Source organism: Prosopis cineraria, unplaced genomic scaffold (assembly GCF_029017545.1).
Source record: "Prosopis cineraria cultivar Desert tree isolate PC_DT_omini unplaced genomic scaffold, ASM2901754v1 PC7, whole genome shotgun sequence".
Taxonomy (NCBI): Eukaryota; Viridiplantae; Streptophyta; class Magnoliopsida; order Fabales; family Fabaceae; genus Prosopis; species Prosopis cineraria.
Window position 1 is genome coordinate 17,749,632 of NW_026555338.1, and position 12,340 is coordinate 17,761,971.

At 33.9% G+C, this 12,340-nt stretch overlaps 1 protein-coding gene across 4 annotated transcripts; it reads left to right on the plus strand.

Annotated features, from left to right (window-relative positions):
- Positions 1-1,466: 1,466 nt before the first annotated feature.
- Positions 1,467-11,626, plus strand: LOC129316145 (uncharacterized). Of its 4 annotated transcripts, XM_054960431.1 has the most exons (17): positions 1,591-1,643; positions 2,492-2,576; positions 3,375-3,453; positions 3,532-3,634; positions 3,775-3,877; positions 4,152-4,217; positions 4,344-4,411; positions 4,616-4,727; positions 4,947-5,407; positions 5,975-6,056; positions 6,161-6,334; positions 6,412-6,465; positions 6,727-6,819; positions 6,904-6,972; positions 9,032-9,078; positions 9,203-9,919; positions 10,681-11,626. In XM_054960431.1, exons 3-17 carry the CDS (start codon positions 3,414-3,416, stop codon positions 11,057-11,059), a joined length of 2,568 nt encoding a protein of 855 aa, XP_054816406.1. In that variant the 5' UTR covers positions 1,591-1,643; positions 2,492-2,576; positions 3,375-3,413; the 3' UTR covers positions 11,060-11,626. The 4 variants fall into 4 exon arrangements, with proteins under 4 accessions (XP_054816403.1, XP_054816404.1, XP_054816405.1 ...); XM_054960428.1 differs by lacking the exon at positions 3,375-3,453 and having other exon boundaries at positions 1,467-1,643; XM_054960429.1 differs by lacking the exon at positions 3,375-3,453 and having other exon boundaries at positions 1,467-1,643; positions 3,775-3,871.
- The last annotated feature ends 714 nt before the right edge of the window (positions 11,627-12,340 follow it).

Sequence of the window (12,340 nt, forward strand, 5' to 3'; positions counted from 1 at the left end):
CTAATCAGCTAGTATCAAGTGAGTCACATAATATTAACTGGCAGGATGCTGTTGCTGCCAAGTGATGCAGGATTCAAGGCTTCACGCCACACTTCATTACTGTTGCTGCTGGTAAGGTATGCATACCTGACAGTCCTTTAATAGATCTTTGCTAATTATAATTGTTTATTTGACATGTAATACAGGTAAGCTCTTCTTTTAGGAAGCATAATAATCTCAACATACCTATAAATAAATATAGTAGGAGTTCCACATGTTTTTGTTTGCTTATTTATAAAGCCACTTAGAGTTGGACAAATGAGTTATGGGCCAACTCACATGAGTCAGAGTTTTGACAAGTTAGGTTGGGTCAGATTGTCAAATAAATAGATTAAAAAAACCTTACCCAACTTACATACTAGCGAGCTAGCGAGCTCATAAAGTGCGGCTTTAATTTTTTTAAATGATTTAAAATTTATAATTAACATATCATATATATATTTAAATTAAATCACCCCTCTAAATCTTGTTAGACAAATATGCACAATAGGATTTATTTTTTTTTTTTTACTACTCTTGAGTAAACTCAAGTTATTTTGGCCAAATGGACAGTTTTTTAACAATGGGTTCACTATATCAAATTTAATTTTTCCAACACCTATTTTAATTTAAAATGTTTTATTTTATATTCTTGGAAAGCTACTGTACTTTAAAATTTTTTGTAATCCAAACCCTTTTGATTTGGATATCCCACTAAAAGTAAGTTTAATTTGAATAATAGAAATGGGTATGAGATAAAGGAAAAAAAATTAAAATTAGAAGTAAGTTTTAAATGTAATTTTGATATTATTTTTATGTGCTTTTTTATGGATTATGAATTAAATAGAAAAAGGAAGCCAAAATATTGAAACAATTTTGCTAGATTTTTACTATTAATTATCTTCTACCCTAAATGTGTTATCTTTCTCACTTAAAAAAATATTTAAACATAAATTCATATTATTTTTCTTAATAAATTTATATTTACAATTTCAAACAATAAATCTTACGAAGTTAATAAGTAATATATTTTTATATAATAAATTATATAAACTATAGTAAAAATTTCATTTATAAATTATAAAAAAGATTTATATTATCTTTTAAACATAAAAAACATATTTAAAAATTATAAATTATAAATTTTAAAAATAATTATTTTTGTAAATTTATAAAAAAATGTATTGTAATTGAAAAAAAATAAATTTTTAAAAAATGGGGTAGCTTAGTTTGTTTTAGCTTACTAATTTTGTTTTAAAAAATAGATTAATTTTTTTAACCCAAGTCTTTAAATTTAACAGGTTAAACAGGTTATCTTGTTGACTCAACCCATTTTCGGCCTCTATCTATACGTGCTTGGACCTTGCATGATGTATTTTAATTTTTATAGGATTAGTTTTTAGTTTTTAATGTTTGATTTTATACGATTATAATTAATAGTACAGGATTACCCAAAGAACGAGCTTCTTCAGTTCGCTCTTGCCTCTCTGCGCTCCCTACTCGCTGCAATGGCCTCTCCATTACAGGCCGCGATGTTGCTCGGTTCGCCTTCATTCCCTAATGCCATTGCCTGGTCTGACGAGAATTTGATTGCCGTTGCTTCTGGTCACATCATCACTATTCTGGTACCAATCTATCTCACTGACACACTGTCTCTCTCATTCTTTCATCTGCCATATTTTGTGCCGGTTCCATTGCTTCGTGCATCCTCTGACTTGTGTTTTTAGTTTACTAGTATTTAATTTGTACATTGCTACGCCACGACTCCTTCTCTCTTTGTCTTCCTTCAATATTACCAACTCCTATAGAGCACGCAAGACTCAAGATAGAGCACGCACCTCACTTGCGGTTCCCTCAACCGGGGCAAAATTTCTTCAAAAACAAATTAGGGGTAGAACATTTTAGTCCTAAGCCATTGAACTAGTCCGCCCAAGGATATAAGCATGACCTCGTTGAACGAAGAAGACAACAAAGTGGGTTGTTGAAGGATGGAACCGTGAGCTCTCGATGACCTCTTGACGGTGACGATGACGGGACGGCCGTGAAGAGCTGAGTCGGCGAGTTGAAGCTTGAAGGGTCCTTTTGTCGTGTCTGAATTGAAGTGTTTTGCACTCCCCCCTTCATCTCCTTTCTGCCACCTTTCAGGACTGAGTCCAATCTGTTTGAATTGGTTCTGATATCAAAGTCTACAAAACACTAATATTATGTCTAATCTATTTGAGTCAATGGGTTTGTTGTTGTGAAATATCCTTCAACTTTGTGTGGAATCTTCCTGGAATTTGTTGGAATTAGAGTACATGTTAATACAAACGAGGAAAAATGTTAATCCATAGTTAATATGCTTTGCTTCCATGGTTAAATATTGGAGCTTGCCATTCCTTTGAAATCCTACGGAAAACAAATTTACTTAACAATTCGTATAGCATTTACTTTTAAGTTAAAGAATCTCACCCTCCCCCCCAAATTATTTCAGAGACCAGAGTTGCCTCATGGACCACGTGGCGTGATAACAGTCTCAACCAGTGAACCTCTTCCCTTTGGGGTGGTAGAAAGAAAAGGTATATGTTTGTTACCTTGTTTATTATTTGTGTTACGATTGTTGTTGACTTGATAATTTGAAATAATGGCTTGCATTGAATGGGAGAATTATCAAGCACATTTGTCGTGAGGAACTTTCTTTTTCACTCCCATATGCTCCTTTCAATTTGTAGATGCTGGTTCACATGATGATCCTTTTGCCCATAGCAAGTGGCATCTAAAATTCATGGACTATCTTTTATATTTTTTTTTTTGGAAAGTTTTTACAACATTATCCTGGAGCAGGAAATACTTAAATATATATATATATATAAAGAAGGAAATAAGTAAACTTCTTGAAGATGGAATCAGGTTGATCAATTCCTGCACATATCTGATAGAGCACTCCTTAAAAAAGCCTGAATGTGGCCATAAACAACTCCTAGTCCCTAAATAAAACTATAGGCTAATCACACCCTAAATGTATGAGCATTTTATTCTAACTATATACAACAAAATCCAGAGAGACTGCAAACTGCCAGAGAGCTTTGACATATTTTCTCCATCTAAAATGTTTAAACAAAGTTGAAAGGAATTACTCTAGATTTTCAGGTCTCACCCAAAGCTCATCAATGATACCAAACAACCATAATTGAGTAAGTACAATTAAAAAATAAGAGATCAGCTGTTTCAGAGCTTTTCCCCCTCCTAAACAAATATTAGGGTAAAGAGCCAAATCTAGCTTGCATAATTGCATCATGTAATTAGTATTAATTTTATTGATTATCTCTGCCCATTGTCATTCTCAAGAATAAAATGATACCTGTTGGATTTGACAGGTAAGGGAGAGCTAAAATAGGATTTGTAAAAATACCACAATGGAAGGATGCATAGTTCAAACACTTATTTCTGTTTTAGGTAGGCTGAATTGAATGAAAGAGAACCGAGAGAGAGCTACAAAGAATTAACGTGCCATGTAAACTCAATTCTACGCAGACTTACTCTCTGGATGCCTCCTGCCAACATGTTTGGCCCGAGATGATAAGCCTGTTGTCCGATCATTATCATGGTCTCCGCTTGGCATTGCTGCAAACGCAGGGTATGTACTTTATATTCAATTTTTGAATGATTTTTTGTCTTAACCTGATCTTAGAAGGCAAAAGAGTGACAAGTTTTTCATTTATGAATCAATAATATTTTTATGCATGTGATGAGTATTTATGATTTAACTTGCTATAGGTGCTTGATAGCTGTTTGTACTACAGAAGGAAATGTGAAGGTTTATCGTCCGCCTTTTTGTGATTTCTGTGCTGAATGGGTTGAGGTACATGCGGCAGTAATGGTTTGTCATGTGAAATTCAAAATGGTGGTTAATGTTATTGCCGCTAGAAGCTTATTTGCATCAACATATTATGGTTTATAACTGGAGCATCTTTTGATACATTTAGGTGATGTAAAAATACATGCACAGGTTAGATGTAAAATAATAGTATTTTGTGCCAAGCCCCTTAGTCAACCATGGGACTACTCATTGCAAAGAAATAAAATGTTCTAATTACTTCTTATCTATGTATTTTATTGATAGTATAATGCTCCATTCTTTTCATTCGCTCTAGGTTTTGGACTTGACAGAAAGGCTGTTTGAGTATCTCCAATGTACTGGTTTTGGAGATTTAAGTATAGTAAGTTGTCTTAATCATTCATTTCTACCATCGGTTTTCACTCTACAACTCTTCTTTGGGAGTCTTAGTTGACATGATTATAATCTATTTCTTTATCAACTTTGTAACATCCTCAGTTGGATGCAGGTCGCAAAGCAAAAATCAGCTGGTGACATGCTAGATGTTTCAAGGAAGGGACGTAAGAAAAGAAAAGCGTATGCAATTAATGCATTATAATTAATATATTAATAATATATGTATAGTAAAATCTATTGTAAGTCACACTATTTAAAAGTCATGAATATTGATTGTTTCTCAAAATTCATGTAATACATTGTAAAAAGTGTCTAGTTTATTATGCTATGCAACATTACATTGAATAATTAACTTTTAACTCTGTTTTAATATTTTTGTGGCAGCAATTATGTCTCCAGTGATTCTGGGAATCAATTGTTACTGCCAACAATTTGTAGGGATGGAAACTCTTGTTCTAGCCCCTATAATGATACGGAAGGATGGAGATTGAATGCTGTATGGGACTTTTTTAATGAAAAATAAGAATTAATCTTTTTGTGTGTTTTTCTGTTGTATGAACAAGAAACAAATTTTATCACTCCTCCTTTGCTGGATGATAAAAAGTACAAAATATGCTTGCCAATAGTTGTTCTTTCATCCTTACAACATTAAATTATTTTAGTTCATGATTTAGCTCTATAAGAAACGCTCATGTTTGTGGTTTCTTGATTTCAGTTGTCTGAGATTATTGGGTCAGACCTCCAGATAACTGCATCAGCTCAGATGGAATCTATGTCTGAATCTAATGATAAATCCTCGGAAACAATATCTGAGAACCACATGTTGTTGCCACTGATTGCTGCTGATCAATATGCTTATCGTAGCGCAATGCTGTCTGCACTAGTTGTTTCTTGGTCTCCATTGCTGCATGAAACATCTGAATTTCATCCAGTTCCTAATGCTAATGCATCTGTTAGTCTCCTTGCTGTTGGAGGGAAGAGTGGTAAAATTTCTTTCTGGAGATTTTGTGCACCGGATTGCTATACTATTCAGGACAGCAACATTCAGAATGCTGTGAAGTTCGTTGGATTTTTGCAAGCTCACAGTTCATGGGTTACTTCAATAAGTTGGGTGTTATTTCCTTCTGATTTTTCAAATACTCAGATTTTATTAGCTACTGGAAGCTCTGATGGGAGGTGTGTTAGGCATGCTCATTAACTTGTTATATTTATTTTCTTTGTTACCTGATCTTGCTAAGCAACAAACAAACTCCTGGAGTCACATGCTGTGATCAATTGATTGTGCTTTGACTGCATCATCTTAAGAAAAATTGAAATGCTTCTAATGCTATTAAAATAAATCTATCTGTGCAAATTCATCCATTTTCCTTAATGTTTCCAGTTAGTCATCACTATTAGGTTTTCTGAAATTATTAACAACCTACCTTGGAACGTGTGATTGTAAATCTTCATTTTCTTGCTTAGCCGAAATGAAGTCATTGATATTATTGACTAGGAATCATAGTATTCTTGTCTAAATGATCAATGGTTCAACCCTCACCACCCTGATCCTCCTAATTGAATTAACCTTTTAGTTTGTGGTTTAAGTAGGCTTGTTTCTGGTCAATGCTTCAAGCCACAAAAGCCTGTTGTGCGAGCAGGATTAACAGTTCAAACCATTATGAAGCCTCTAGATAACAGCTTAAGCCTCTAAATGACAATCACATGTCTCAAAACCATTTCATTTACCCTATGGCTTGGCAGTGTGAAGGTTTGGCTGGGCGACAATGGCAAATTATTGAGATCATCAGAAGCGAATCAAGCTCTATTTTCTCTATTGAAGGAGGTACTTCCTACTTATTTTCTGCATCTCTTTTTATATGATTTTTCTTCTTTATGGATTATGCCTATACCCTATAGTCCTAATTCAATGTTCCATTTCCTTAATAGGTCATAACAGTCAATATTGCCCCAGTTTCTGTACTTTCAGCAACCATGCCAATCCAGTCTTCTGAGATGCTTTTAGCCATTGGCAAAGGTTCTGGCTCCTTTGAAATATGGCTGTGTGACTTATCTTGTAATGAATTTCATAAGCTTGGATCATATGATGCGCATGATCATATTGTAAGTATTTTTTTTTCCTTGAGTTCATTGAGGTTGCATTCCCTTGTGGATTTCTACATTTTTAAAATTTTCTTTAGGTCACCAATTTGGTCTGGGCATTTAATGGAAGGTGTTTGTGCAGCTGTAGCCAGGTAATAGTAGTTAAGGCTATATCTTATTCCATAATTGATTTGCAGGTTTATTTCCATTAAACTATGCTGAGTTTTCTTAATCTGTTTCATTTTATGCCTTCTACGGTTGTGTTCCTTCTCCAATTTGATCAAACCTGATTTATTTACAGTCTCGCTTCATTTTGAAAATACACTTAGAGAGAGGATGTATTAGTGTGTGACTAATTTTCTGGAAATTCAACAAAATAACTGCAGCTGGATGCCTGTTTGAAACGATTGTAGGACAATTTAGTGCGCAGCTGGATTCTTCATGAGAGACAACTCAATGAAGTTATCATCTGTTCTGACATCCTCAATAGTAGCAATCCAACTTGTGTAATCCCTAGCGTCTTATATACTTCCTATCCCTGATTGGGTATAAATTTGTTTTACTTGAACAAATGCTTTTGTTTGTTGCAGCCTTCAACAGATGTGTATGCTTCATGTTTTGGTGTTGCAGTTTCTCCTGGAAATCTTGTCATTGCCACGGTATGGTATGCTGCTTTGAAAATATATTTTTCTTTCTTCAAATTTTATGGGAAAATTGTTTGATTACCATTTCTATTCCTCTTTAGATATATATATATATACGTGTTGTTATTACTAGCTCACTAGAGTAAACATTGTTTTTGTTAGAGAACCAATGATCATGGGCCTTCATCATTTAATACCTCAAGCTTATGGTTGAAATGCTACAGAAATTTTTACCCTGTTCATAAAATGACAATAATGGGCATCTAGTGCGTTCACTTAGTTGTTATAAAACATGGACCACCAATTTTTAGGCATATTGGTCACCTGCACCACCACCATGACACTTTCTCTCTAGTTGAATAACATGCATACGTTTATGTCCTGATGTAAAATTTTTTTTGGGAAAATGACAATTAGGGACCCTAAAATATTGAAATCCTAATAATGGACCATGGTCCACACTTGGTATTAAAAATATACTTGTTTACAAAATTGCCCTCTACTAAATATAGAAAATAGCTGCAATTGCTTTGATAACATGACACTATGAAATTACTAGCATGGCATGGGAATATTGTTAATCTTAGTTGGGAAACCAAAGAGTAATAGTTGTGAATGAATTGTTTTCTAGTAGGAAACTAAAATTCACTTTTGAAACTTTCCAAGGACACTTTTGAATATACTATAGTCATTGGGAAATTTGTTAAAGTCACTTGTGAATATGAATACAATCACCTGTGAATTTTAATGCTTATTAATATATAAGTAGACAACTTGGAAAATAAAGAAATTTCCCTATATATCAATTAGCATAAAAATTTACAATTGATTGGGTTCATATTTAGAAGTAGCTTCAATAAATTTTCAAGTAACTATTGTATATTCACAAGTATCCTTGGAAAGTTTTAAAAGTGAATTTTAGTTTCATACAACAATCAATTCCCAACTATTGTTCCTTGATTTCCCAACTAAAATTAACAATATTCTCATGCCATGATAGTTGTTTCTTTACTTTTACAGTTGTTTACCTATATATTAACAAGCATAAAAATTCATAAGTAATTGGGTTCATATTCAGAAATGACTTTGGTAAATTTTCAAGTGACTTTTGTATATTCATAAGTACCTTTGGAAAATTTCAAAAGTGAATTTTAGTTTTGTACTAGGAAATAATCCATTCCTAACTATTATTCCTTGATTTCCATCTGAGATTAACAATATTCCTATGCCATGATAGTAATTTCAGTAGTGTCATGTTATCAAAATAACTACAGCTATTTTCTACATTTAGTGGAGGGCAATTTGGTAAACTCAAGTATATTTTTAATATCTAGTAAGGACCATGGTCCATTGTTGGGATTTCAATAATGTAGGGTCCCTAATTGTCATTTTCCCAATTTCTTTTGGTTACTTAGACATAAATTGCCTAAAAATAGATGAAGGAAAGACTATAAACTCCTCCTTGATGAGATAATTAAATTTTTCTCCCTATATATATATATATATATATTTGTTGTATGTGAATATGTTGAATAATATAGTTTAATGTTGTTTTCTAGTAGATTAGAAATAAGTGTCAGATGCTTAGAATAAAAGTTAATAATGTTTAATTTGTTTTAGAAGCCTCTGACAGGTCCATATCCAAGTGGACCCAGTATGTGCTACATAGTTGGTATGTCAAACCATAAATAAGTTGTTTTCCTTTGCATTTGTTTATGTAGCTTACTTGCACCAGCCATGAGTTGATAAGTGATCTTTGCGTTCTGTGAATACCATCATACAGCTCTCTTTCTTTTGGCTACCTCTATCATTGCTTATGCTCAAAACTTGTCAAGGCTGCATTAAGGCCTAAAATTTTTATGTTCCCATCCTTTGAATCTGTGTTATCTACTCTTGATTGGATCCCGGACAGTTCTTCAACTGCCTGTAGCCATATATGTGTGAATTATACTGTATGACATCATGCATACTACACTAGTTACTTGTATACATCTATTGTTTTATCAAAATTGACCTTATTGATTGTAGCCATATTATGCAAAATTTCACTGACTAATTTGCTTCATGATTTCAGGTTCGTTGCTTTGATATTGAGAAACTGAACCGAATGTATGAAGCAAGGTGAATCATATTTTCTTGGTTTACGTTTTTTGGGTCTTTCCTTATCTTTTTCTAAATTTAAGTAGAGCTTTGATGAAAAATCTATTAATAAGAAAATTTAGCATTTTCTAATGAATATGGGCAGGATTTTGAGGGCAGCTATTGAATACTTTTGGATTGGTGGGCAGCAAATGGGTGTTCCGTCAAGATTACCCTTTTCATATGCGCCTGAGGAATATTCCAATTTGCCAAAGAAAGAATTAATTAACTGGGGATCCAACATCATTTGCTTCCTTGAGCAATATCATTGCCTTGATAAGCCTCTGGTTCTTTGGGATATAATAGCAGCATTATCGGCTTTCAAGGGGATCAATTCAATGTATGTAGAACATATACTTATCAAGTGGCTCTCAATGTCCTTTCTGGGATCCCATATGGACCTTCCAGCTGAAAAGGTTTTGTCAAAGGTCTCTTCAAAATTGTCGGATATTCCTTCTCGCTTGCTTCACCTGCTCAACATAGTCTGTAGACGTGTGATGTTAGCAGAACTGGATGCTGATCAAATAAATAGAATAGACAGCAAACTTCTAAACTCAGGAGGGTCAACTTTTTCCAAGGAAAATCAAATTACTAAGTGGGTAGAGATTCTTCTGAGCAGTGAAAGGGAGCTCCGAGAAAGGTTAATAGGTTTTAGTTTTTCTGCTTTGGTAACCAACCTGACCTATGCAGAAGCAACTTCTTCCCATCCTGTCCATTGGCATCCTTTTGGAATAGCACAGATGAAACAATGGGTGGAATTACATCAGGATAATGCACGCGACCAATTGAAAGTCCTTGCATCAGAAGTTACAAATGAGAAAAGGTGCGGGTTGCTAGTTCTGGCGTTATGTTTTAAATGATACAGATTCATTTTTTGCCGTAGTGGTTTGAATGCTTTGTTTATACACGTGGACTTGTTGGACTTCATTTTGACTAATAACTTAACAGAAACTATACTTTATTGAAAGCTTTAAATTGATGGAAAATGATCGTCAGAATGTGACCATATTTAGTGGATCATTCCCTCAATTTCTTCTTGTTTATTCTTGTTGAACTTCGGAAGTTTCTTTCTATTTTTAGGAGACTTTTTGGCCTGTGACTCTACAGAATTCTGCATTCCTTTTTTCCCCTACTCGTGATGAGCCAACTAGTTTTGGGATCATTGAAGCATGGATATATTTTAAAGTGGGAGAAATTCTTGCATAGATCCAATGTACTACATCATTTGTAGACTATCAAATAAAAAAAATGTCATGTTATATGGCTGTAAATATAAATTGATAATAATAGGGGGAGAAATTGCAAGAAATCAAAGGGAAACCTTATTTCCAAATAAAAATCACTAGAAATAATGATACAAGATTTTATTTGATTGAAATAGTGCAATTTTATTAGAGTTTACAAATGGCATGGTGGTGCACTAGGTCCATGCAAGACTTTCTCTTTAAAGTGGTTTTCATGCATGAACTTTAATTGGCAGATACATGGTGAATTCTAGCTGCGAAAATCAGATGATCTTTTTCTTTCAAGAAGAATTTTAAAACTTCGAATATGCTAATTACAGTTTTGTAAATCTGTTAACAGGCTTGTGTCCGATGAACTTATAGCAGCAGAACGTTGCAGTTTTTGCTCAGCATCTGTTCCATTTGAATCCCCTGAGGTTGGTTTTTGCTCAGGTGAGGATTACAGTGGTGGCAAAGGTCAGTGTCACAGGTTATTGAGATGTGCCACCAGTATGCAGGTTTGCCCCATTACTCCACTATGGTTCTGTACTTGTTGCCATCGGTCAGCTTTTAGACTGGCGCCAGATGTACTCTTTAAAATGTCTGCTTATCCTGTAGAGTTTAACTGTTCCGTCAACTCATCTACCCTAGCAGTGGCCGCAAAACCCTTGTGTCCCTTTTGCGGGATACTTTTACAGAGACAACAACCTGAGTTTCTACTTTCTCCAACTTATGTGTAAGAATGATTAACAACATTGGCTATATAATTCAGGGTTAATATATGAATCTGCCTCTGAAGTTTTCAAGCAGGCATAATTGGTATCCTAATATATTTAAAGATGCAATGTTGCTCCAATGTTTTTCAAAACACTACAATTTTGCCCCGAGTTGATGGTTTGACCATGTTGATAATTTATTTTGATCTTTTAACCAGTAAATGCCTTGATGGCGGGCCACATGGGACTTCTTGTCTGAAAGTGAAATCCATTTTTTTTAAATCATTGCCACGTATTCAATTCGTTTTATTCTTCCTTCTTTTCGTCGTCATCTTCCCCAACTGTTATCATTCTCCTACACTTGCCAACATCCACATGCAAACCAAGCGAACAAACGACTAAGAGATTGAACGAAGTTGTTAAGCCAATAACTTTAAACAAATCTTTGGCATTTTGAGAAGAATTGTACTGTTTTTTAAAACATTGATGCAACATTGTGCGATTAAATGTTTCAGGATACTAATTATGCCTCACTGAAAATTCCTGGAGCATTTTTGTACTTTAGCCCAATAATTTATGTTGTTATATTTATAGTGGCTATCATGGTTGCTTTGTGTCCTCTTGTTCCGAAAATGAATTAGATTTGTACACTACCGATGCATATATTCCCACACACAACCAACCTTATTTGACTTTCTTACTTTGACAAGCGTGCCATGTTTCCAAAGGATGCATATGTTGCACCAGCTTGGTTTAAAGTGTACTCCCTCCAGTTCCTTGTGAGAAAGATTTAGGGTTTAGGGTTTAGGGTTTAATATAAGACATTTGATGTGATATTAATTATGTTTTTTTTTTCAATATTTCTCTTATTTAAACTCATTAACTACAAGAGAGAATGTAATGTAAATTTGCAACTTTTTTCATTTAAATAAGTATAAAATTGGAAGTTTATTCTAATCTCAGATAATATTAATGACTTAATCTTTAATTCCAGTGAGGTAGTTAGAAGTGACTTATAATAAGAATAGGATGGATAGGATGGAGTGCATATAATAACATATCGTTTGGTCTTTTTTGTATTGTTTTGAAACTCCCATGATCGATCTATTAACCGGTCTGGTGGATAAGGATAACTATATAATGAAATAATATTTGATTAATTACTTGGGTCTTCAATTTATGAGTTAATATAGAAATTGAACACAACCCTTGTATGGTGCTCTGTTTTCTTGTCTTTATTTTAATGGGCTTGTAGGTTATTCTTTTTTTTGGGGGGGGGGGTTAAAATATCACATCCTGATAATT